The sequence below is a fragment of the Mastomys coucha genome, unplaced genomic scaffold (assembly GCF_008632895.1).
Source record: "Mastomys coucha isolate ucsf_1 unplaced genomic scaffold, UCSF_Mcou_1 pScaffold7, whole genome shotgun sequence".
NCBI classification, from domain to species: Eukaryota; Metazoa; Chordata; class Mammalia; order Rodentia; family Muridae; genus Mastomys; species Mastomys coucha.
The window spans coordinates 42,273,944-42,301,075 of NW_022196913.1; the positions used below are offsets into that span (position 1 = coordinate 42,273,944).

Sequence of the window (27,132 nt, forward strand, 5' to 3'; positions counted from 1 at the left end):
GGGGGAGAAAGGGAATGTATGTCATGTATGTTCATGATCTTGAAAGCCAGAAAAAGGCATTGGATCCTCTAGAGCTGAAGTTGTAAGTAGTTGTGCTCTGATGTGGGTGCTGGGAACTAGACTTAGGTCCTCTTAACTACTAAGCTGTGTCTCCAGCCCCTTGGATAGTTGGGGATTTGAACAAAAAAACAAGCTGATTAGTAGTTCTCTGCCTATACAGAAACTACCCAAACTTTTTAATTTTTCCATGTATAAATTTGAGATAGGAAGTTATCCACTTATAAGTTCTTGATGTACCTCAGTCCCAAGTGATGCATGTATACAGGCACAGCTGTCTTCTTAGCTTGTCTGGTACTGCATAAGCTGGCAATCTCCTGCCTCAGTCTGCCAGGTGCTGGCTTGTACTGTGCCCTCCAGTGTCAGCATGATAGAATTTGAATTAAGCCATTTCCAAAGGCTTAATTCAAATTCTATCATGATGTTATCTCATTCTTCTTGTGTATATCCTAGAGGGTGTCCTTTATCAAACAAGCAGGATTCTTTTAGGTGTGCCCAACCTTTTGGCATTGCTATCTTCAGAGTTCACACTTGAGAACTGTGCGGTTGAGTGACAAAAGAAAAGTCTCTCCTAATGGTTTAAGTCAGTTTACAATTTTGTGTTGGAGTACCTCCGTGGCTCTCCAGGGTTCTCCATGGTCCCTTGCAGCCCATAGGCTGTAGGCCAGGCTTGTTCTCCCTCTCTTTCCTAATTCAGCCTCAGATTTACACTCTGAAAAGTTTACTCTGTATTGGTGGAAGCAGGTGCTGTTAACCGCAGGCACCTCTCACATCTCCTTCACAGTCATGTTTAAATCCTCACCTTTCTTCCCTTGCTTTTTGCTTGTGGATTCCACTTAGGCCTGGTGTGAAACAAACCTACGACGGTGCATCAGCGAGCAGCACCGGTTTGTGTGTGACACCTGCGACAAGGCGTTCCCCATGCTGTCGTCACTCCTCCTGCACAGGCAGACCCACATCCCTGCTGATCAGGGACAGGAGAAGCTCCAGACCAATACCCCAGCTGCCGATGCCTTGGAACAGAAGGCCTTCCTGGCCCTCCTGGGCCTGCAGCACACCAAAGACATCAAGCCTGCACCTGCTGAGGAGCTCCAGCTGGATGACAACCAAGCAATACAGCTCCAGACACTCAAGTTTCAGCTACCTCAGGACCCTGGCTGCCCCAATGTGCTGAGCGTGTCTCCTTTTGAAGCTGCTTCTCTAGGTGGGTCTCTGACAGTCCTCCCAGCTACCAAGGAGACCGTGAGGCATCTGTCCCTGCAGCCCTTCCAGAAGGGCTTCATCATCCAGCCAGACAGTAGTATTGTGGTTAAGCCTATTTCAGGAGAGTCAGCCATTGAGCTGGCAGATATCCAACAGATTCTAAAGATGGCAGCTTCTGCTCCTCCACAAATCAGTCTTCCACCACTTTCCAAGGCTCCTGCCACCCCACTGCAGGCAATTTTCAAGCACATGCCTCCTTTGAAGCCAAAGCCCTTGGTCATACCCCGGACAGTGGTAGCCGCCTCAACACCCCCACCTCTCATCAATGCGCAGCAGGCATCCCCGGGTTGTATCAGCCCGAGCCTTCCTCCACAGTCCCTCAAGTTCCTCAAGGGGTCAGTCGAGGCAGTGTCCAATGCCCACCTGCTTCAGTCCAAGTCTGGGATCCAGCCCAACACAACCACACAGCTCTTCCTGCAGCAGCCTGGGGTGGAGTTGCCAGGCCAGCCCGAGATGAAGACACAGCTGGAACAGGACAGCATCATTGAGGCCCTGCTGCCCCTCAACATGGAGGCGAAGATCAAGCAGGAGATAACAGAAGGTGACCTCAAGGCCATCATGTCAAGCCCCAGTGGCAAGAAGACCCCCGCCATGCGCAAGGTGCTCTATCCCTGCCGCTTTTGCAACCAGGTTTTTGCTTTCTCTGGAGTTCTGCGAGCCCATGTTCGCTCCCACCTGGGCATCTCACCCTACCAGTGCAACATCTGTGACTATATCGCCGCAGACAAAGCCGCTCTGATCCGTCACCTTCGCACACACAGCGGGGAACGGCCTTACATCTGCAAGATCTGCCACTACCCGTTCACAGTCAAGGCCAACTGTGAGCGGCACCTGCGCAAGAAGCACCTCAAGGCTACCAGAAAGGACATTGAGAAGAATATAGAGTACGTGAGCAGCACCACTGCAGAGCTGGTGGATGCTTTCTGCTCCCCAGAGACAGTATGCAGGCTGTGTGGTGAGGATCTGAAGCACTACCGTGCTCTGCGCATTCACATGCGCACACACTGCAGCCGGGGCCTGGGCGGCTGCCACAAAGGTCGGAAACCCTTTGAGTGCAAGGAATGCAACGCTGCCTTCGCGGCCAAGCGCAACTGCATCCACCACATTCTCAAGCAGCACCTACACGTGCCCGAAAAAGATATTGAGAGCTATGTGCTTGCCACCAACAGTGGCCTTGGCCCCGCAGACAAGCCCACAGACGCCTCTTCCAGAGGAGAAGAGGGCAGCTGTGTCACTTTTGCTGAGTGCAAGCCCCTCACCACTTTCCTGGAGCCCCAAAATGGCTTTCTTCACTCAAGCCCAACCCAGCCCCTGCCTTCCCACATCTCTGTCAAGTTGGAGCCAGCCAGCAGCTTTGCAGTGGACTTCAACGAACCCCTTGACTTTTCGCAGAAAGGCCTGGCGCTGGTCCAAGTGAAGCAGGAAAATATGTCCTCCTTATTGAACTCTTCTTCCTCCTCTGCCCTCTATGACTGCTCCATGGAGCCCATTGACCTGTCCATCCCCAAGAGCATCAAAAAAGGAGACAAGGACACAGTTGTTCCCAGTGACAATGCCAAGAAACCAGAACCAGAAGCCGGGAAAGCTGAGCAGCTCTCTCCCTGTCCACCACCCTGCCCTACCTTGTCAGTGACTGTGGAGCCCAAAGGGAGCCTGGAAAGCCCCGCAGGCACTGTGGTGGCCGTCACCACAGCCGCCAAGCTGGAACCCCACACTCAGCCCCTCCAGGGCTCCGTGCAGCTGGCTGTCCCCATCTACTCCTCAGCTCTCATCAGCAATTCTCCCCTCTTGGGCAACTCTGCTGCCCTCTTGAACAACCCAGCCTTGCTTCGGCCCTTACGGCCAAAGCCTCCCCTCCTCTTGCCAAAGCCCTCGATGACAGAGGAGCTGCCACCACTGGCCTCCATCGCCCAGATCATCTCCTCTGTATCCTCGGCCCCTACTCTGCTGAAAACGAAGGTAGCTGACCCTGGGCCGTCGGTCACCAGCAGTAACACTGTGACTACAGACAGCCCAGGAAGCTCCATCCCCAAAGCCACCCCCACCCCCACTGAAGTTTCAAGCTCTAAAGAATCCAGTGACCTATCCCCTCCAGCCAGCAGCCCCGAGGAAGCCTTGCCTACTGAACTAGGGCCAGCTGCCTCATCGAGAAAGAGGGGTAGAAAAAGGGGAATGAGAAACCGGTCCCTCCCCAACAGCAGTGCTGTGGACCTGGACTCCAGTGGGGAGTTTGCTAGCATCGAGAAGATGCTGGCCACCACAGATACCAACAAGTTCAGTCCATTTCTGCAGACTGCAGAGGATGACACTCAGGAAGAGGTGGCTGGAGCCCCTGCAGACCACCATGGGCCCACTGATGAGGAGCAAGGTAGCCCTGCAGAAGACAGGCTGCTGAGAGCCAAGCGGAACTCCTATGCCAACTGCCTGCAAAAGATCAACTGCCCCCACTGTCCCCGGGTCTTCCCTTGGGCCAGCTCCCTCCAGAGGCACATGCTTACACACACTGGTAAGAAGGCCCTGGGGGCTCACCAGGCGGTGAATCTTGAAAGAAAAGAGTAAGGGGTAGGGGTAGGAGCAGGCCTAAAGTTTGGGGCCTTTTTCTCACGCTCCATTCTTTGTCTCAGAAGTCACAGGCTGTTACTTTCCATATAACCTGTGCCCGTGGTCTGAGCCACCAAGGCTTATCTGTAAATAAATATATCAGACACAGGTGACAGTGGTCATAGGCTCCCTCACTTCCCTTCCCATAACCTTTGCCCGACAAGTTTCAAGAGTTTCTACTGAGTATAGAGGACATTCCTGAAAAGTGGGACTTCGCATTAAAGGTAACAGCAATGTCATGAGCTTGGTGCTTTGACATGACCTGATATCTTCAGAGCTGCCTTTTTATTTTGAACATTCTATGGAGTTCCTTAGCTACCATACATAGAATACAAAAAACTGGGATTGGATATTTTTTCCCCTTCACTGAGGTAGCGGCAGCTTCTCTTACTTTTTTTTTTTATTTTAACTTTTTCTCCTATATTGAATACTTATTGTAGATGATTGATAGTACTAATTTTTATAAAGTTCTATTTATTGTCAATTGTTGAGGAAAACATTCTAAGTATAATTTGAATTTTAAATAACAAAGCTAGCCAGGCGGTGATGGCAGACACCTTTAATCCCAGCACTTGGGAGGCAGAGGCAGGTCAATTTCTGAGTTCGAGGACAGCTATACAGAGAAACCCTGTCTCGAAAAAAACAAATAAAGTGAAATAAAATTAAATAAATAAATAAATAACAAAGCTAGATTACCAAAACGACATCCCAGAAATAGTTTTCAGATGTCAGTTTCTAGAAGTTGAACTTTAGAAGTTTAGAATAGAGAATATCTATTAAATTATTTTATGCCCAGTGCTTCTAAAATTTCCATAGCCATATACTTTTCATCACAATTATAATTTTCTGAATAGTATCACAGAATAGTATCATTTATCAATGGGCAATTGATACATTCAGTGAAGTCCTTACCCTTTTGGAGTTTACAGTTTAAAATATAGATCACCAGATTTTTGTAGTATTTGGGACAGACGAAAACATTACTTGTTGATAAGAATGATGTTCAAATTTTACTGTAGATCTTGTCATTTTGCCTGAGGACTGTAGACACTCAGGGTAGTTAGAAGGTTTACAGCAGTCCTGTGCCTGGCGGAATCACTGTGGGGAGGGCTGGTAGCCAATGTGGGTGCCGGGATTTCTGCCTGCCCTGCCCGCCATATTTCTCCTATAGATGAATGAGAGCGCTAGGCTTGGTAGACACTGAAGATGTGTGTAGATAGGCCATCTCTCAGCAAACTGACAGGCTTCCTGGGAGCCAAAGTGACGTGTCCCCTCTGATTCCCTGGGCTTTGATCACTGCTGTCTTAGGAGCATCTGAACCTGTTCACTCCCCAGGACCTACATGGTAGAAAAAAGAACCAGCTCCTACAGGTTCTCTTGCCTCTACACACAAGCCAGGCATGAGCATGCTTACATATACACACACACATGCGCACACATACACAGGGGTGGGGAGTGGGTAAATAAATTTCAGCCAACAGCATTGAGCAAAACCAGTTCAACTGTAGTTAAGCAAACTGCCTCCATAATGAGAACCGGCCTCTTTCCACCCTCTCAACTACTTTGTAGAATTATCCTAGCATCTGTACTTGGTCTCAACCCATTTCTCTGTTCTACCCACTCTCTACCACAGAGCCAAGGGGCCAGATGCTGAATGTCCAACTGGGGGTCCACCTGTAGGCTGCCAGCACAAACATGGCCTTAGCTCTTTACCCTGCTTAGTTAGGTTCCAAGAACGTCATCTGAGGAGGAAGCTGTCGTCTTTCATGTCCTCTTGTGCAGTTTCTACACACTCGATTTCCTCCCTCCTCCAGCTCTCCAACCTGTGGCTCACTGCACTCTCTCTGGACATATTGTACCTCATGAGACAACAATGCGCTGTCTCTGCCAGTTCCCCTCACAGCGTCCTGCGTCTTTAGGCCACAGGGGGACAAAGTGCCAGCAAACACAACTAGTCCCTTTCAGCTTCTGTCCTCATCTCTTCCTCCTTCCCTTTGCTCTGGTTCCTTGTTCCACAGTCAGGATGGTGCAATCTCTGAGAACCCCCTCCAGCTGTAACATCTGGGATTCCCTTGCTCCCTCCCTTTCTCATGGCCGCATGGAGCTCCTTTGCCAGCTCCTGGAATCTTCCCTCTCACCTTCTACCCACTGCTAATGGGTTACAAGCACTGACATTTAAATTTGGGAGATGTCCTCACAGTATAGAAAGCAACTTGAACCCCTTGCACCTAGCTGCCTTTTACTAAGGTTTAATTGATGGTTTTGTATGTGTGTTTGTGTCTGCACATATGTGTGCAGGTACCTGCCCAGGCTAGAAGAGGGAGCCAAGGTTACAGGTGCTTGTGAGCCAACAGATGTAGGTGCTGAGAACCAAAGTCAGGTCTTCAAGAGCAGCAGATACTCTTTCCCACCGAGCTCTCTCTCCAGCCCAAGTATTCACTTTATTACGTGGAAGCTTTGACTACAAAAGAAGAAAAGTACCAAAAGAACGATGTTTGTGCCCTGAGGGTAGAGTTTGTGGAAGTCCAAGTATGCTTAGCTCCTACAGTCTTGTCAGCACAAAACCTCCATATGAGTCTTAGGCTAGTTCTAACCTTGATTCTCTTCAGAGAACGTTTGCAGCTCGTCCATTTAGGACCTGACAAACAAGGTCCCGTTGTCCTCAGCAAACTCTTGTTCCTTCTGCCTGGCTTTGTTCCCGGTGCCCTTCAGATAATGCCTCTCTTCCTTTTCTGACTGCTCTGCATGAATGAATTTGGCTGACTGGTAGCTTTAATGCTCACATTGGGGTAGGAGACATACAGGCCCTGGGTACAAAAGTATGGGTACAGCTGCTCTTACACACACATACACATACATGGAACTAATGTGACTGTTCTTCATGGAATACAGCCTGCCTGGCTGTCCAATCCACGTATAAAGGAAACGCATGTGAAAATTTAAAAGTAAATTACTACATGCATAAAAACCTACCATTTTCTTAAAATCTAGAATCCCATCATAGTGGAGTTGGGGAGATAGATGGCTGGATTCTTAAGTACAGAGTTCAGATGCCAACATCCATGTATAAGTTGTGCATCTTACAAATGCTTGTGACTCCATCTCAAAGAAATTCCACTCCCTCTTTCTCCTTCCACACATAGATGCATGTGTATTCATACACAGAGGCACAAACAAAAATAATTAATTTAAAGAATCTCACTACAGTAGCTTCTGGCTCTTAACTTTTTTTTTAACCCCCTTTTTGGTGCTGGTACCTGAACCAGTGCTTCAGTGTTCTCCGTAGCTCCCCCGACCCCCCAGCTCCTCATTTCTTCGTTCTCTTCCTCCCTATCTGACCAGACCTGAAGAAGCTGCTGTCTTGCTTTTGGACAAAAATTTTTAAGATATTGTGTTGTTATTAATGAAAAGCAAAAGAGCCACCTGAAAAATACATGGCAGAGCCAGGCGGTGGTGGCGCACACCTTTAATCCCAGAACTTGGGAGGCAGAGGCAGGCAGATTTCTGAATTCAAGGCCAGCCTGGTCTACAGAGTGAGTTCCAGGACAGCCAGGGCTATACAGAGAAACTCTGTCTCAGGAAAAAAAAAAAAAAAAGACATGGCAAAATGTTTTACACCCAGTCACTTAAAGATTAAAAAAAAAAAAAAAAAAAAAAAAAAAAAAATGAGGATGTTGTGGCTGGAGAGATGGCTCAGCAGTTAAGAACACTGACTGCTCTTCCAGAGGCCCTGAGTTCAGTTCCCAGCAACCATATGGTGGCTCACAACCATCTGTAATGGGGCTCCGATGCCCTCTTCTGGTGTGTGAAGACAACGACAGTGTACCCACATACATGAAATAAATAAATATTAAAAAAAAAAAAAGAGGGTGTTTTCTGTGCTTCAAGCATTTGATAGGTTCTCAACTAGTGTGCAAAGGTCCCTTGTCTGTACACATAGCAGAATTTTCATGTGGCCTTTGTAAGGTCTCTAAGCATGCTTGGATTGATGCAAATATTCCTGTCTGTCTGGTCGATCCATCTTCATACACCTCTTGTATGCCTTTCTACTCTGTGGAGTAGACATTGCTGGGGTTGGGGTCTTTGGTTAGTTGGTTGGTTGGTTTTATGGGTGGTGGTGGTTGCTGCTGCTGCTGCTGCTGCTTTTTTCAATGCTGTAGTTTGTTGTGGATGGCTCTGTGCTGCTTGCTCTATTGGAAGAGGCTGTCTGGAATGAGGAATGACTCATGGTACTCAGGTAGCTTCTTGTGAACCAGTCCCCTAATGAATAAAGGAACCAATCACTGGACAAGTAGGCAGAACTTCCAGGTTGGTGAGAGTAGGAGAGCAAGCAGCACAGAGTCATCTACAACATTTTCCCCTTTCTGTTCTAATAAAAAAAAAAACAAAACTTTTCTCTCAATATAGAGCACAACTATTACCACTTTCTTTTAACTCATAAGGTATAAGATAGACCAGTCCATCAATTTTGTCCTTAAGATAGAACATTGTCACCTATCCTAAATTAAAAGACTTATCATTCTACACCTGACTCATGTCCTGGCTTTAGATTGTTAGCCATCTGAAAACTATCCTCTCAAAACAGTTCCTCTCAAAGTAAATAGCCTGGGTTGGCTATGAGGCTGTAAGTCTTCAACACCATCAGAAATTCAAGAAAGACTGACATCAACTGGAAATATATAGGAAGCCTAACACAGCTTCCAAAACTTAGCCAATTTATAGAGACCACTGATCACCTGGACAGTCCAACGTTGGAGCATCAGTCTTCAGCCTTCTGACCAGGATCATCTGACAGACCTTAGAGAAACAGGATATTAAGGACTAGCCTATTCTGTCTCAGCAGAACCAAGCTGTCCCTAACCTGTAATTGCGTCCTTTCTTTGGACAGTATTATGTCTGTAGTTGAAATGAGGCAATTTTTGCCTAGTGGCTGTCTTGCCACAACTGGAGTAACTCATAGATGCTCAATGCATCTATGTCAGGAGCAGACTAGTCTCAACAACAAGTGAATAAATCCATTAAATGTCCCATTCTGTGGACTTCTGATGTTTTTGAAAACCAACTATCTATATAAAGTAATCTAGACTGTTCTCCATTAACTACTCTCAGCTATTTCTAATTAAAATCTCTGAAAACACTCTATAACAATAAACTCAGAGCCATGAATTTGCTGTTTGGCCCTTAACTCACAGGCTTAATCATCTCAGATCAGTTTATAATAACAGTTATAGAAGGACTGGGTCTAAGCCCTGTACTTTTAAATTTTTTGTATCAACAGAAGAAATTTGTACCAATGAAAGCCTTGATTTTGCATCAAAATAAATTCTGTACCAAAATAAGAAATTATGACTTCAGCTTAGTAACAATTAAAAAGATTTCTACCAAATGAGATTCATCCCTGTTCCAATTATGTCCATTTCTACATTCCCTAGAGAGACAATCTATAATAACCACCTCCAGGCTCAAAGCCCAGGGACCTGGGGCAACGACTCTTCATAACTTCTTCAAGATGAATATGGGTGCTGAGATACTTTGAACCAAGCTGGGGTGGGGATAGGGGAGTTGGTTGGCCTTAAGAAAGCCACACCAATGATTGATTTAGTCTTTGATGCCTGTGTCTTGACTGGAACAGGCTGAAAGTTCAAGACATCAGGGGTTCAAGCAGGTCAGTTCAGCATGTCTGACGATGAGGCTCACCAAGGCTGTATATTCTGTAATATACAAATCTCAAAGCAAAATTTTAGTATCATCAAGATAACTTTTTTGTTTGATGCTCTGGAATCTAGTTCTTCAAGGGGTCTCCTTCTATCAAATTTGATCCATATAACTCTAAAAGGTGTAAATACCTTAATTACCTTTTCCAAAAACACAAAAGATAAAAGCTTTTTCCCAAATCAGCATCCTTGAGCCAGTAACCAGAAAAGCTTTATTTTGACTTCTCTCCTAGAGGAATAATATAACCACAAAACTCAACATCACACCCATTTTGAAAAATAAAACAATATAAAACAAATGAATGTACTAAGATACTGTATGTGCCTATACTAGGCTTTCCCTACCCAAACAAAAAGAAGACACTCAAGATTCCCATGAAGTCCACGTTAGCAGAGTATGAGCTTCCTGTGGCTGGTTAAACACTCTATACCATCTTTTCGTCTGGCTCTCTGCCCAGAGCCATAGACATTTTATTAATACTTGTATAATATCTGACTGTTGAACTCTCTACCAGAAGCCACAGATATAGATAATTAATACCTGTTTAAGGCAGGCAATGATTAGCACTGTACTTTCTATTCTGGAGTCAGTGACTAATATTCCCTATCTTAGTTCAAATTAAAGCCATCCAAAACAAATGAATTAAACTAAAATATTGTATGTGCCTCTACTTAGGCCTTTCCTATGTTGCCAAGAGGATATAAAACCCAATATTCCCATGGAGCCCACATTAGACAGAATATGAGTATCCTGCGAGGCAAGTATAGCAATTTTATACCATCTTATGGTTCAGCTCTCTGCCTAGAGCAGTCAACTTGTTATGCCATCTATCTGTTCGGCTCTCTGCCTGGAGTCACAGACATTAATACCTGTTCACTGACCTCCTGTACTTAAAGTCAGTGACTAATTTTTCCTATCCTAGTTCTGAACCACAGGCGAAATTCCCCACACCCTTCAAACAAAATCTGTATATAAATCTATCCTAAAAGCAAATAATCCCAATTTTAAAGAACAGTAGTTCAAGCTCAGAGCATGATCAGAGATAAGCTGTGCTTTTGAGCTGCATGCATCCCTGACCCATCTGTACTATCAGACAGATCCTCCAGAGGTTTGGGAGTGTCATCTTAGAGGATGTGTGCTCTCAGGAGGGAATAAATTATTTCCTTTGATTGTTCTTGATAACAGTGCGGGTTGCATCATCATAGGCACTCTGGGCCTTCCCCTGGAAAACAAGAAGTCCCTCTGGCTTGTCCTAGCAGTAAGGCTCAAAGGCCTGTGCAGGGTCCTGCACACTGCACTAGTCCAAGCTTTGTCAGTCTCTCTAAGTATTAATCTAAAGGGACGGTCCCTGGTTTGTGTTTACTGGGAGCTGTGCCATGTGACTCTTCCTGTTAGTTATTGAAGGTTGCCTATAGGTTCAAGGTGCCAAGATAGCAGCACTGGGCAGCAACATGAAGGTGTTTTTAGTACCCAGTGGAGTCAGAAACTGGGACCTGGAATCTGGCGACTGGCACAGGAATGAGTGGGTTGGGGAAACACCAGTGACCACCAGTGACACTAAGCAGTCCAACATCTCTCTACAGCTCCACATGCTGCCCTTTCCTCTTCTTGTCTTCCTCTGTCCCCCCCCTCTCTCTCTCTCTCTCTCTCTCCCTCTCTCTCTTCCTCTCTCTCTCTCATCTCTCTCCTTCCCCCTTTTCCTTTGCTTTCCCTCCTCCCTCCTTTCTCTTTTCCCTCTCTTCTTTTTTCTTTACCTCTGTCTTTTCCCCGTTCTCCTCCCCTACTTTCTCATGTAAACTCTCTCCCTGAGTCCTTGCTGTTCCCTTCCACCATTAATCCACACAAACCCGGGACTAGCCACAGGGGAGCTTCCAATGCATTTTGAAACACAATGTTTACAATGCAAACAGAATCAAATAAATGAAGGGTATAAGCAGACCAAAGCAGAGACCTCCCCTGGGAGGGAAAGAGGGCCTCTCCTGCATCACCCTGTTTGTAGCGCTGGCCTAGGGTTTGGGCTGGCCTTGCCCATGCCTCTGTGAAAAGGAGTGCATAGCCTGGTGTACACTTTCCTGGGTCAGTCACTCCCTCTTAGCCCATACAAAGCATGAATGTGAAAACCTGGGAACCCAAGCCATGAATCCTCCTGTTGCTTGCCACGCTGGAGGAAAGGCTCACTCTGACTTCTCAATATGGGACTTGCAGGTTGCCTACCCTAGGGAGGCTTGAGCCTGCTTCCCCCTCTACACACACGCACACACACGCGCACACACCAGTCCATCTCCTCACCCTCAGTACTGCCTGCCAGGTTAGCTGGTAGTGCTTTTTCTCTGGTTCATTTAGGTATTGCTTGCCCTGCCTTAGAAATTTTGTGGTGTTAACAGTTTTTATTGTCTTGCTTCAAAAACATGTATCTTGGTTTCATGGTTAACTTTCTTTTAGTCTCTTGATGACAACTCCTTCTATTACCCGAAGACCAAGGGAAAATGATTATTTTAGTCATTGTCTCTCAGTTTCTGTTTCTTTTTGTTAAGTATGTTTCTCGTATTTTCTTAAAAGGAAAGGGTGGAGGGTTGAACAAATGCCAGCAATCCCAGAAGAGTAAATCAAAAGCAACTTTTCTTTTTCATTGCAGTAGAAAGCCAGATAAATGCATATTTTTTTTTCCTGCTTCAGGTCAGAAACCCTTCCCTTGTCAAAAATGCGATGCCTTCTTTTCTACCAAATCTAACTGTGAACGTCATCAGTTGCGCAAACATGGAGTTACCACCTGCTCCCTGAGAAGAAACGGGCTTATTCCCCCAAAAGAGGGTGATGTTGGATCCCATGATAGCACAGGTAGAGCCTATAGGTGATGGAGAACCAGAGAGAGGAGGGTGCTCCACAGATCTCGGTTAAGGCTGTGTGAGCTGGAGCCAAGCACTGTGCAGCTGCAGCTTAGGGGGCCCAGCCCCTGCCGAGACTGTGAGACAGACACCAAGACCTGTGGAGCTGGGGAAACAGTGTCAGTGCCCAGGGGACTTTGGAGCTGCCAGGGGGAGATCCAGCACCTTCCTTCCCGAAATTGCCATTGCTCTGACCCTGGAAGGTAGGATGAGCCGGATGTTGCGCTCCGACTTAAATCCCTGAAGGAAACATGAAGCTCTGAAGTTTGGGGGACCCAGATGCTGCAGCTTTCATGAGCAGCGCTTGTCCCATGGACTCAGTACTGCAAGAACTGTGACCCCCCCCCAAAAGCTTTTCGTTGGGAGGCGGGGCAAGGTGGGGCAAGGCAGGGCTTTTCTTCTCAATAACTCCTCCCTGTATAAACCTGTCCTTGTTTGAAAAAGCACTGTGCATGTCCTTTCTTAATCATGACTCTGCTTGACCTGGATCCGGGTATCATTCTCCTGTGCTGATGTGTGCTTCCTCCCTCGGCCCTTACAGAATAATTAACACTGCTCCGTTCCTTTTCTGCCCCACCCCCATCACCTTCTGTATTTACTCAAGTCCTCTATTTAATATACTCCATGGTCTGACTGCTATAGTTTGCCACCCCTACCCCCAAAACACACCATACAAAAAGTAAGCTGCCTGAGGCTACTTGGTCCAGCCAGGTAGTAGGGAAACCATGGCAGGCTTCAGCTCTGTGGGTGTTGAAAGTTAGCACTTGCCCATTTCTGGGATCTAAGCCAGCCTCCGATATGTTCATCTAGGGTTGCAGTTGTGTCTCATGACTTCTCCTCAAACTTTGGTGGGATAGAGTGCTGTGTAGTTTGAAGAGGGGCACCCTGACCCTAGGAGTCAGTGTGGACAGAATGACAGTCATTGATTCTAACCTCTGACCCCCTTGTCCTGACCTCCGTGTTGACACATCACAGTGGACTGGATATCTGGGAGAGCTGACCCCAGTGGGAAGGTACCTTTACCCTTCCCACACTTGTTATTCAACCCAGTGAAAGCAATGGAATGCCTTGGGCTTGCTGGGTCCTTCTGCCCAGGTGAGACCCTCTTCTTAGGGCAAGAATGCTACAGCTGGTTTGCTAGCCCCACCCCACCCCACCCCAAATCCGAACTTCCATTTCCACATAATTCTCCAGGATCCTAGGAGTAACGAAAGGTACCCTGCCATGCCTGAGTCCCTGTGAGCCAAGCTGGATCAGCTTCCCAAGCTGCTGGAAGCCCAAGGCACTGCAGCAGCGGTCTTTGCCACAGACCGTCCTGTTAATGTTTAACCATCATTGCCACAGTACCTATTAGACTGGAACATTTTCTTACAGCCTGCTTTACAGAATGGTCCTGTGATTCTCCCCAAACCAGTTCAAGAGGGAAGGCAGTGGACATGGAGGGTACTTTGGGGTGGGAACCCATGTCCTCAGAAAAGTCTCACTCACTGCATCCTGCGCATCCTGGAGGCCGTTCACAGGAACTCTGCTGACGCCAAAGCTCGGTCAGGATTTATGGTTTGAGCTTAGCTTTGGCACAAGTGTTAGCCTGTGGGCGTATTTATTTTTTAAGTTTACAATTACAGGTTTTCTTTTTCCAAGGCCCTGCCCCAGAAGTTATATAGATTTTCTTAAAGGGACAAAGCCTCTTAGAAAAGAAGTCACTGGAAGCTGTAAGACTCTCAAAGAGAGAAGTGTTTGGTTTCATTGTAGGTGCAGCCCATGGTGAGAAAGAGGACAAACTGAGGTGGGAGAAAAAGCAGAACAGGAGAGTTGAGGGAGGGGTTTGAGAAATGTACAACCCAGGGCTGTGAGATACTAGCTGGGGGCAGAGGAACAGGGTTTTTTTTTGTTGTTGGTTTGGTTTGGTTTTCTGGTTTTAACCTTGGAGACCTGATACCCTAGGCCATGGTTACACCCAGGATGACCTTGAACTTGTGATCCTCCTGCTCCTACCGCTGGAGTGCTCACTGGCGAATATCGCCCCAATTGCAAGTCTATCAGCTTGGGTAGGCAAGCACTCTACCAACTAGTCTACCTCCTCCATCCCAAATAGACTTTGTTAGAGACAGGAAATGACCAGAAGTTACTGAAGTTTTCAAGGTTCGGTTTATGTGCATAAATTGAATTCCTTTTAAATCCCTAAACATGTTTTATAATGTCAGTGTCACTTTTCCAACCACAGGAGGTCTTCTATGAAAATGTACCCCAGATTTCCTCCTGTACCCGATGCTAAAAATACTAAGGCGGGGACAGTTTTTCCCTTCTAGGGTTGTATTAAATATTCAAGTTTTACACTGAACTCTTTCCTCTGCTCGGCAGATGTGGCCTACTCTGCTCTAGTGTGTTCTTGGTTCTTATTCGGGGGATGGGTGAAGGAGCCATTTCATTGGTAGCCACCTGGACTGGACCTTTTACAATATAAACATGAATTTAAAAAATAAAACTTATTTATGTATATGTGTGAGTGCTCTGTCTGCATGTATGCCTGCATGACAGACAGAAGAGAGCATCCAATGCCATTATAGACGGTTGTGAGCTATTGTGTGGTTGCTGGGAATTGAACTCAGGACCTCTGACCAGGCGGCCAGTGATCTTAAACTACAATTCATTTGTAGGAAGCAAGAGACCCTTACTGTGAAGATGACCAACAAAGTATGTGGGGTTTTTGAGGAGAAGCCATAATGGGACCTGTCCTTTCAAGTTGACTACTCACTCTCTGTATGTGAGGAGGTTAAGTCTATTGTTCCCAAGAATCACAAACCAGGTCACAGGCTATCCTGCTGAAACACTCCCCCCTAGTGGAAGTTTGGAGTTCAACCAAGCCACCTTTGTTCAAAAGCATGGGCCCCTTTGTATACAGAAAGACCTTATCTACCCTCAGAATGGAATGGTGAATGGGTCAGTTCAGAATGAGGGCATGCACTTGGCTTTGGTTTCAGAATTCATTTTAATTTTCATAAGTCTATCATTTTAAATACATTCTCTCCAACTCAAACAGTCTATGTGCTGGTTAGTCCAAGCTACCCCAGGGCTAAAATGGGAGAAACACAAGTTTGAGAGACTAGCCTGGGATACATAGCAAGTTCCATTTTCAAAAGCAGAAAGATGTTTTTTCCGAAAACCCAATGATAGGAACAGCCTAGGGTATACTAGAAAAAAGTAGAATTAACCAGAAATTAACCTTATTTTTAAACTGGACTTGGCTTATTCTGAAAAATACTTGCCACACAAGCTTGAGGACCTGAATTCAATCCCTAACACCCATTAAAAGAAAGAAAGGAAGAAAGGAAGAAAGTGAGAAAGGAAAGAAAAAGAGAGAGAGAAAGAAAATGAAGGAAAAAGATAAAGAAAAAGAGAGAGAAAGGAAAGGAAAAGAAAAAAGAAAAAACAGTGTTGGCTCATGCCTAAAATCCCACCACTGTAGGAACAAGATGAAAGAGGACCCCTGGAGCCATCCACTCTGTCTCCAATCAGCAAGTTTCAAGTTAGTTGAGAGAATCTGTCTCAATAAATAAGTAAATAAAATAGAGAGTAATTGAGGAAGACACAAGGTAGATACTGACCTTGATTTCCAAACACATGTGCACACAGACACATCCATGCACACACAGAATTGCTCACAAAACAAGCAATCTGAGCATCCTGTGCTTCTGTTGTAGAGTCTAAACAAAAATCCATTCCATAGACACCCACTGTGATTCCAGAAAGTGAGCAGAGATGTTTTCCTCCAAGCATAAGCACTGGTGCGCACGTCTCAGGCTCCTGCTTCCTGCTACAAATCATCTTCACCTAATTCTGCAGTCTCTTGAGATAACCGCACCACGGCCTCTACCAGGTGTTGTAAGAGCATAACCAGTGAGGTGATATGGGTGGTGATGTCCCCCCTTGGTTGCAGGGGAGCACTAAGCAGGTGTGTAGTATAAGTACCACAGCTGAGGCAGCTCCTCTCCCCTCCGAGACCCGCCTTGATGGCACACGACAGAGCATGTGACACTGAGGAGGAATGATAGGCATGTAAGTGGCCTCTGGCTTCTTCTACCAAGGCCAGTAAAAGTCTCAGATTAGGTGCAGATTAGGTGCATGAATTTCAGCTGCCTCGGGCAGTGATCAGTGGACACACCTTCTGTGTTTGCTATGAAGCAGTGACTTTCCTCTGTGGAGTTCAGAGGAAGCACTGAGCACCCTTAGTAATAACCTGGACATTAAGTCGTCAGCTAAACAGTTCTCAGCCAGCTTCCATTTCACTGTTAAAACCATTAAGCCCTTGTTCAACCCTAGTAAAGAAAAGGTGACGTTCCCATACTGTTTGATTTTTTTCCCCCATGTGGTCTTGTTCTCTTCCTCCTTTTACTCCTGTTCTTTCCTCCTCTTCCTCCTCCTCCTCTTCCTCCTCCTCTTCTTCCTCTCTCTCGTCCCCCCTCCTCCCCTCTCTCTCTCCCTTTCTCTCTCTCTTTCTTCTTTCTTTCTTTCTTTCTTTCTTTCTTTCTTTCTTTCTTTCTTTCTTTCTTTCTTTCCTTCTTCTTTCTTTCTTTCTGGACTGTCTCATAGCCCAGCTAGCCTTGAACTCACTGTGGGGCCCAGCCTGCCTTCATACTCTTACCTACTTATTATAGTTTCTGAAGGTCTGAGATTGCAGATGTGCACCAATGTGCCTGGCCTTGGTGTCATTAATGTCGGCCATGGTTCCCTCTTTTAAGGTCACTGAAAGCTGGTTGGACTTCCCATGTCTGTTTTGCTGTGGGGGCCGGGTAGACAAGTGAGATCAAGAAATCAGTGTCTACAATCAGTGTCACCCTATAGATCCCTGTCCCCATGCTCAGCCACAGCCCCTCAGAGCCACCCGTCATCCTTCCCCACATGCCCCTGACCAGGTTCGTGTTCTCAAGGTCCTTCCCATGCATCGCTTACAGGTACAGGAGCATCTTTGGTCTCTGGCCTCTACCTGGAGATGTGCCTGTGGACGATACACACAGAATCTGCATGTGGGCTCATTTTCTGTGAAACTCTTTGAGGACCAATTTTGGAAGATTGTGGGGCGGGGGATCGTTCTTGTGTATGTTGCATGTTTGTAAAAAGCTCTTTGCACTGAAAAGATAACCCTTACAACTTGGCTTCCTCAACCTCCCTAGTGCTGCTGCGAGTCTCTGGAATGCACGCCCTCTCTGTCTGCACTGCCTGAGTCACTCACACCTTCCTGGGGGTGGGGGCAGCTGAGTGTACATGGGTGTGATGGTGGAAGTCAGGAGTTCTGAGGCGCAAGAGCCCATCTGGCTGGTTTGGCCCTTATAACTCCAGATTCAAAAAAATCCTCTCTAGGTTTAGTATCCAGGATTCAGGGGTGGGTCTGGCCAAGTTCCAGTAGAGCCCTTGAGAAGGGCTTGCTCATTGTCACCTCGTCTGAACCCCTTCCCTACTCTGCTTGCTTACACAGACAGCCAGTCAGACACAGACACCTTGACCACCCCAGGTGAGGTGCTGGATCTCACAGCACAGGATAAAGAGCAACTGCCATCAGAGGGAGCCAGTGAGCTCAATCCAGCCACACAGGACCTTACCACTAAAGAGGCCAAAGCAGAAGCAGCACCCCCTGAGAAGGAGGAAGAAAAGGAGACAGAGGAGAACCCCGAGCCAAAGGAAGAGCATTGCCTGGAAGAGAGCACTGGAGATGCAGACGCCCCAGAGGAAGACACCGCCAGCAACCAGAGCCTGGATCTTGACTTTGCCACCAAGCTGATGGACTTCAAGCTGGCGGAGAGTGAGACGAGCACTGTGGAAAGCCAAGGCCCAGCCCAGCAGGAGCCGAAGCATGCCTGTGATACCTGTGGGAAGAACTTCAAGTTCCTGGGTACCCTAAGTCGCCACAGGAAGGCACACAGCTGCCAGGAGCCGAAGGAGGAGGAGGCACCAGCACCTTCGCTGGAGAATGAGGGCGTTGGCAGAGCGGTAGAGGGGCCCTCCCCTTCCCCGGAGCCTGAAGAGAAACCTGTGGAATCCCCGGTAATAGATCCAACACCAGGAACCAGGGAGACCTCAGCGGTGAAACAGAATGAAGAAACAGAGGGTCCCACTGATGGGGAAGGTACGGCTGAGAAGAGGGGTGACGGTGACAAAAGACCAAAGACAGACTCCCCCAAAGGCATGGCCAGTAAGGCAGACAAGAGGAAGAAGGTTTGCAGTGTATGCAACAAGCGGTTCTGGTCCCTGCAGGACCTCACCCGGCACATGAGGTCACACACAGGTATGAGAGACCAGAGCCAGCCTGCCAGAAGAGGTGGCCTGCCGTGGTCATTGGGAGTCTCCCTGGAAGTCAGGCCCAGGGGCCACTGAGAACTGGCTAGGTTGCATGGTTATCCTCTGACCTGGGAAGACAGGGGCTCTTAAGGAGCTGTCCTTGGCCCTGGAATGCCACAAGCCTTCTACAGGGCAGTGGTACTTCGGAAAGCACTTTTCTTCAGCCACTCAGCCCCAGTTTTTTCCTCTATAGACATGGAGGGTGGCTGCCCTGTCCACAGGTTTCTAGAACAGAAAGAGTGGGCATATGTCCGTCCAGTGTAAGCCTCAGCCAGATCCTGAGAAAGATGGGGATAGGCCAGAGAAGGCAGGTGCTAGCCTGGCCCATGTTGGAAAGGCCCCAAAGAAGGTTCTGTTAGTGGGGAGCAGGGGGAGAGAACTGGATAGAACCATGAAGCCAAAAGGTAGAGACATCCTTCCTCGGCCATCCCTCCAAAGAGAGCACCCAACCCCTTGACCACATCTCACCACCATGGCCTCCCATGCACAGTGGCCTTGCCACAGCCAGCTGGGCCCTACACTGGCCAGAGATGTTCTCAGCTATTGGAAACTTGGTATACAAGCTGTCAAGAAACATCCAGATGCACCTCCTTGTGCCTTGATTTAGGTGGCTAGCACTGGCCTTGCAGAGCCCTGGGAAAATCATTCCTCACTAAAGGATTCTCTGCTTCTGGGGTTCTCTTAAGATTGGTTTGTAGAAAAACCTATGTTGAAAGGTACAGGAAAAAGAATGTGACACCCCCCCGCCCCCAGCCTTGCCAGTTTGGGCAAATAAGAAGGCTCTTTATGAGCATCATAGAGTCCTGTCCCTGTATATTTAGTTCTGGATGCTGCATTTATTTAGAGTGGGGGAGGTATGAACCAGTGGCCTTCGTGCTAACAGACATCTCCTTTTCATTCTTCTGTTGTTCAGGAGAAAGGCCATACAAGTGTCAGACCTGTGAGCGAACCTTCACCTTGAAGCACAGCCTAGTTCGACACCAGAGGATCCACCAGAAAGCCAGGCACAGCAAGCACCACGGGAAAGACAGCGACAAGGATGAGAGAGCTGAGGAGGACAGTGAGGACGAGTCCACCCACAGTGCTAACAACCCCGCCTCAGAGAATGAGGCTGAGTCAACTCCTAGCACCAGCAACCATGTGGCTGTCACCAGGAGCCGGAAAGAGAACTTGTCCAGTTCTGGGAAGGAGTGTAGCCAGGAGGAGAAAGCTGAAGCAGAGCAAGCAGCTGAGCCCAGTGCCCCCAAACAGCAGGGGTCTCCAGGTGAAGCAGACCCCCAGAGCCCAGCAGCCATCGTGCAAGACTTGCTGGAGCTGTGTGGCAAGAGGCCTACCCCAATCCTGGCGGCCACCGATGGTGCCTCACAGCTCTTGGGCATGGAATGACGGCCTGCCCTGTCTCCATCAGCACACAGAGTGAGCAGAGCATCCCGAATGTAGATTTCACAAGGTTTTCTCCGCATCCTTCAGTTGTCTGAAGAGAGAGGAAAGAGAGGGCAAGAGAGAGACAAGCAAGCCTGTGGCCAGCTAGCTCGTGCCATAGCCTTACCCAGTACACGTGCACCCGGCCCCAGTACAGCCGACTTCAGTGCCTTAACTACTTATGGGTCCTCCCATGTCGTTGTGGGTGCCCCCCCCAAAAAAAGACGTTTTAACAAAACAAATATTTTAATGAATTTTTCAGAGGACCTTTTCATTTAAGCATTAACATTACCTTTTGTATTTGTGTGTTTGAGCTTGTTTTTGTGAATCTGTGATAGTACTGTTTGTTCTGTGAGCTGGAAGCAGAAAACCTTCCCCTTGGATCCTGTAGCCAATAACTGGAAGAAAATGATGTGAATTTCATGTCCATGACCAGAGGGGAGAGGGTGTGAGGCTGATTTCTAAGCTAGACCCATATTCTCTGGTTCACTTGGTGGAGGAGCCGTGACCTGCCCTTTGTTATTAGTGGATGTGGTTGATGCAGGGTTCCTGTGTGGTGTGAGCCAAAGCCAGGAAAGAGTCTAACTTCAACCTCATGCGTTTCCACTCTCTATGTGAGAAATGGTTAGTGTTCAAATTCTTACTTTACACAGAAAAGTGACCTCCCCAGCACCGTAGCCTATGGAGGACATGCCTGGAGGTCATATATCGACTTTCCCTTCTTCCTATTCGGTATATGTTATTAATATTTTTATTTTTATTTTTACTTCATCAATTTGCTGGGCTCTGCATTCAGCAGAAACAAGTGGGCAATATTTGTCCTGGGTGACCTGTACTGCTTCCTGGTCCCCGCTTAATGTGTGCCTGAAGCTTCTGGTGGCACACCAGTGATGGCTCTTCTACTGTACTCAGACAAACCTTTCTTCCATGACTGTAGAATCCAGCAGGGGCCAGGAGTGGTCCTCCAAGCGTGGCCAAGGAGTGGCTCAGAGGGAAGAGCAAGGATGCACAAGTGGTGGCGAGCAGGCATCCGAGACACCAGGCCATACCTGGGGCACCTCAGAGTCACTTTGCAAGGCACCCCAGTCTTCCTGCTAAGCTGGGTCAACGCCTTCCCCCAGCTGTGCTACTACGGTCATTTGAGAAGCAATGAGATACTACTGCCAGTGATGAACTGAAGCGCATGCGCAAGGTCTAGACGACAGGGTTGTCTTCACCTTTCTGCAGTGTGGGGTTGCTGCGTGGAGAGAGGAAAGCTTTTAAATCCCTAACTGGCCCAAGCCCCTGGTGCACAGAGACGGGGTTCCTTTAGTTCCTGAGTGTTCTGTACAAACAGTAGCCCTCCCTCATCAGCAAAAAGAACCGTTCCTACTGTAGCTGAGCTCCGTTCAGCGCCCTGTCCCTTAGCCGAGACCCGAGGATGCCTGAGCCACACTGCTACTAGAGCCCTGTTTGTCCCTTGCCTTGCAGAGCCTCAAGACTTCCCTAGGAGAGGCCTTCCTCTGCTCCACCTATTCCCCTTATCCTGTGGCTCCATATGCTCCTCCGCTAAGATGTGCGACCCGAGACATGCGTACCCCTTTGTCCACCAGTTTCTAGTGGCTAAAATCCAACCACCCTGACTTCAATGGAAAGATAGATATTCTAGAGATAATGAAAAGTGATATATGTATGAAAAAAACATTGAGGTATATATGATTTTTAACTGTATTAGGAATGTGTGGACCTGTTTAAAATTGAGATTTTATTTACTGTAGAGACAGAAATCAGAACCATTGATCCCATGGCCTTCTAAGTTAAACCTAGCTCCTACATCCCTTAGTTGTTTTTTATTATTATTATTACAATTGTTGTTGTTGTTTTCATTGTTGTTATTTGGGGTTTCTTGTGTTTTGGTTTTCTTTGCAACTCTCCACACTAAACTCATGATACTGTGGGGAGAAGCCGTGCCTGAACGCTACGCTGCGGTGAGATGTAGCAGGGGTTGCTCCCAGCAGCGGCCGTCGCCAGGGCTGCAACTGGCAATAATCACTATTGATTTAAAGCTTTATTTAGTCTCATCTGTTCTTTCATAGTTAATAAGGTCTTGCCACATTTTATTAGTGAGATTGAGAGATGAATTATTTGTTTGTTGTCCTGCCCACCTTCCTTCCCCAATATTAAAACTGTGAAGTTTGTGATTTTGTTTAAACGCTGGGTGAATCATAGTGTTAGTTTGCATGTCCAGCTAATTTGTTTCTATACATTTTGTTTGATTCTCTTTCTCCTCAGGGCTTTTACAAATATATATATATATTATATATGTATATATATATGGATCTTCTGAAAAAATTGAGGTGCAAATTTTCTCTTTTGTTGTTGTTTTGTTTTTGTTTTTGTTTTCTCTTGAATGGACACAATGCTGATATTCAATCACTACATAAAATATCTGGCTGTGAAACAAAGCAGAGAGGCCCCGCAGGACTGTTATCCAAGCAGCTCTGTGGAAGCTTCGTGAATCGGATACCGGTTTCAGACAGATCATCCTGCGTTCGTCTCTTTCCTCTCCTCTCTTTCTTCAAGGAGAAAAAAGTTGATCCTAATGATTTCAGCCCATGCATTAAACAGAAAACAATAATAACTGTAGAATTCATATTTTTCTAAAGGGAACTTAAAAACTGCTGCTACATGATGTACAAAACTGGTCTATGCCACATGAACAGAATCACAGGTTTGGTTTTGGTACTTCTTGTTTCTCTTTGTACTCAGTTGTATAGAACTTCCAAATTCAGAATGAAAAGAAAGCTCTCCTGTATCAAACCATCTAAGCAATAAATGTTATATTTAAAAAATGGCGCATGGCCAACCTGTGAGTTCCTCCAAGCCTGTCTCCAAGCCTGCGGTCTTAGGGTCAAGAGCTGATCCAAAACCAGTAAAGGCCTTAGAAGCCTGGGCACCCAGTTGGGGTTAGAGACATGGCCCAGTCAGCAAAGTGCCTGCCACAACAGTGTGAGAGGACCTGAGTTCAGATCCCCAGAATCCACGTAACAGCTGACTGTGCATCATCAGCACTGTCCAACTCCAGCACGGGTAATTCCATGGGGTAGGGAGAGATGGGGTGGGGAGGGGATGCTGTGGGTAGGCAGGCACAGACAAGCAGATCCCTAGAATTCCTAGACGGCCAGTCCAGCCAGACTGGTTAGCACAGGTTCACTGAGAGTTCTTCAAGAAGTAAGGTAGGAGGCTGGCACAATGGCTCAGTGGGTAAAGGCACTCACCATCAAGCCTGACAGCTTGAATGATCCTTAGGACCCACGAGGTAGAAAGAGAAAGGACAAAAGAACAAATGGGAGTCAAGCACTTGCATACGTAAACTGGATGATTTAAAAAAAAAAAATCAGAAAAAGCCCGGGCTGTCCTGGAACTCACTCTGTAGACCAGGCTGGCCTCAAACTCAGAAATCCGTCTGCCTCTGCCTCCCAAGTGCTGGGATTAAAGGCATGTGCCACCACTGCCCAGCCAAAAAAAACTTACATAAACAGTAAAAAAAGGCAGTTGGCTGCAGTTAGATGTTCTATCTTGGGAGTGTGGACAGGGGATGTAAGAAGCTGTAGTGAGTTTCATGAGGCCAGAGGGACAGACTTAAGGGGAAGCAGTGCAGACAGCCACTCTTGACTCTTATTTAGCTGTAGCTGAACCAGTAGCACTGGTCCTGTGCACTAGTAACCCCAAAGGAGAATGCTGGGCCTTCCTTCCCCAGTGAAGGTGGAAGGGACTGAGTTGGCCTGGTGGAGAGCAGTGAGTTTCAACTTGGGGATCACAGGACCCTTTCGAGCCATCTGTCATTGTGAGAAGCCCTGTACCCTCTCACTGGGGAGTAGCCCTCAAAAGGCAAGGCCAGAAGAAACTTGCTGGAAGCTAATTATAGTAATGCTGCAAAGTCATTGGCCATCCAATTTTAAGTGCCAGATCACAGCCCAGCAAGAGGTAGGGCTCCCTAAGACCCCTCAGGTTCTCCTGTTGGCCCCAACAACTGGCTTTGATGAGGTGTCAGTGAGGATCCTATCTGTCCATATGGCTCAGTGGTTAAGGTTCTGGTGACGGCCACAACCAAGGAACTCATAAGCATAGCCCCCAGGCTTTCCAGCTGGGTAGAAGGGAGCTGCCAATCATTGGGAGATGTTTAAGGCACCTATAAGCATGGACTCCATATCCGGATGACAGTAGACTACAGCTGGCATTCTAGTTTGCTTTCTGTTGCTGGGACAAACACCATGACCAAAAGCAACTTGGGGAGCAAAGGGTTTATTTCATCTTAGCTCTTGGGTCACAGCCCATCACTGAGGAAAGTCAGGGCAGGAAGTATAAACTATAGAGGGATGCTCTTTCCTGGCTTCTTTGTTCATCCTGCTTTCTTATATACCCAAGGCCAACTGCCCAGGGATGGCACCACCCACAGTAGGCTGGACTATCTCACATTAATCAATAATCAAGAGCTGGCAAGATGGCTCAGCAGCTAAGAGCACTGACTGCTCTTCCAAAGGTCCTGAGTTCAAATCCCAGCAACTACATGGTGACTCGCAACCACCTGTAATGAGATCTGACAGCCCTCTTCTGGTGTGTCTGAGCCAGAGGGAGCAGAGGTGCTAAAATTCAATTCCCAACAATCATATGAAAGGCTCACAACCATCTGTACAGCTACAGTATACTCATATACATAAAATAAAATAATTTTTTTTTGAGACAGGGTTTCTCTGTATAGCTCTGGCTGTCCTGGAACTCACTCTGTAGACCAGGCTGGCCTTGAACTCAGAAATCTGCCTGCCTCTGCCTCCCAAGTGCTGGGATTAAAGGCGTGCACCACCACCGACCGGCAATAAAATAATTTTTTTTAAAAAATCAATAATTGTGCTCGCTTCGGCAGCACATATACTAAAATTGGAACAATACAGAGAAGATTAGCATGGCCCCTGTGCAAGGATGACACACAAATTCGTGAAGCATTCCATATTTTTTTTAAAACAACAAAACAAATCAATAATTGAGAAAATGTTCCAACATACCAGGCCCGGTCACAAGGAAGGAAGGAAGGAAGGAAGGAAAGAAGGAGGGAAGGAAGAAGGAAAGGAAGGAGGGAGGGAAGGAAGGGATGATGGATGGATGAATACAGTGAGTTGCTCGTTCCTTCCCCAGGATCCAGTTAACCTTGACTGTGCACTTAAAGTGTTCCCCAGCATACACTGACGAGGGCAGTAAGAGATCTGCAAAGAAGAAACCTGATGTCTTTGCAATTTTAGTTCTAACAGGGAAACTGACAAGAAAGCAAGTAGATGAGGAAGATAAAGAAGATGTGAGCTCAAGGGAAAGAAGAATTCAGGGTGGGACAGGGACAGTCAGCCCAGAGGAAGTCACCCTTCCAAATGCCTGGGCTTGGGGAGGGATGGCACAGAGGAAGGACCATGAGTCACAGCCAGTCCTGCAGGAAGCTGGGGAGACAGTTGGAATGAACACAATGTAGACCTTATAGTAGACTGGGGTAGGTGGGTAGGATTCTGGTTTCAGGTTGACACTGGGGTGACAAGGATGGCCACTGGGAAACCACCAAAAGGTCACATTATATAGACCAGGATGGCCTCAAACTCTGCCTGCCTATTCCTCCTGAGTGCTGGGATTAAAGAAGTGTGAGCCCCCACCTGGAGCTTGAGTATTTCAAGAGAAGCATCAGGATTGGGAGATAAAGCAGATGCAGTGTGAGAGTGTAGAGCAGCCATGGACAGACACATTTAGCTATGACCTCCTCTGGGGGTCCAGGAGTTAGCTTTGAAGAGAGGTTTCCCTCCTGACAAATCATCTTGGCAAGAAATGCTTGTACCTAAGAGCCTCTCTAAAGGAAGTGGCTAAGGCATATGGGAGACATGTTGCTCTTCTTGGCTAGGCCCAAAGAACCCCATCCCTCTACCTCACAGGGACTCTTGGGTCTAGCCCACCACCCTCATGCTCATCCCTTCCCTATATGCAGACTAATGCCAGGTCAGTTGCCCACCTGTCCTGAAGATCACAAACTCACAGAAATTCCAGAAACCCCAAATCGTAACCAACTAGTGAAGCTATTCCCCTAAGGGCAGTGGCGAGACAGTCTTGGGGGCTTGTCCTGACCAGGAGAGAAAGCCTTAGATCTGAGGTCCAGACCTCAGCCCTGGTGGTTCAGCCTGAGCAAGAATCCTTCTCTTTCATCCCTGTTGCAGTAATAAAACAGTGTCCAAAAGCAACAGGGGAGGAAGGTCTTATTTGGCTTATACTTTCACAATCTGTACCCAAGAGAAATCAGAACCAGGAACTCAGGCAGGAACTTGAAGCAGAAACCAAGGAGTTATGGTGCTTTCTGACTTTCTCACAAGGTCATGCTTAGCTAGCTTTCTTGTTCAACCCAGGACCACCTGCTTAGGGAGTGGTGCCACCCATAGTGGACTGGGTCCTCCTATATCAATTATCAAGCCCCTAGAGACATGCCCACCAGTGAATCTGATCTGGGTAAAACTCCACTCCCTTCTCAGATGACTCTAGACTGTGTAAAGTTCACAGGTAAAACTAGGACAGGGATCATGATGATCTACTAGACATGTATGACCACCCAAAGATCCTACCTTCATTTTGATGGCAATTGCCCAGGACATGGATTTCTGCACAGAAGGAACCAGTCACGAGCACCAAGTCCAACATAGTAATCATCTGTGCTGATCAGCCACACTTGACCCTTAGCAATCCTGAAGTAAAGATTTGTTAACCCAACATACGTGGTAGCACATGCATTTAATCCCAGCACTCTAGAGGCAGGTGGGGCGCTGTGCATTCAAGGCCAACCTGGTCTGAATAGCAA

At 47.1% G+C, this 27,132-nt stretch overlaps 1 protein-coding gene and 1 non-coding gene across 12 annotated transcripts in view; both read left to right on the forward strand.

Annotated features, from left to right (window-relative positions):
- The window catches only part of Rreb1 (ras responsive element binding protein 1), a 190,450-nt gene extending 167,340 nt beyond the window's left edge, over positions 1–23,110 (forward strand). For 9 of the 11 annotated variants that reach the window (XM_031358458.1, XM_031358461.1, XM_031358462.1 and 6 more), the window contains 4 exons: positions 898–3,826; positions 12,313–12,474; positions 17,995–18,801; positions 19,768–23,110. In XM_031358458.1, the coding sequence (XP_031214318.1) occupies positions 898–3,826; positions 12,313–12,474; positions 17,995–18,801; positions 19,768–20,240 (4,371 nt within the window). In that variant the 3' untranslated portion in view covers positions 20,241–23,110. The remainder of the gene's footprint in view (positions 1–897; positions 3,827–12,312; positions 12,475–17,994; positions 18,802–19,767) is intronic. The other 2 variants (XM_031358465.1, XM_031358466.1) reach the window with 2 other exon arrangements.
- A 2,053-nt stretch (positions 23,111–25,163) lies between these two features.
- On the forward strand, positions 25,164–25,270 carry LOC116082973. The gene has a single exon (XR_004115566.1). It is a non-coding gene; the product is annotated as a U6 spliceosomal RNA (small nuclear RNA).
- The last annotated feature ends 1,862 nt before the right edge of the window (positions 25,271–27,132 follow it).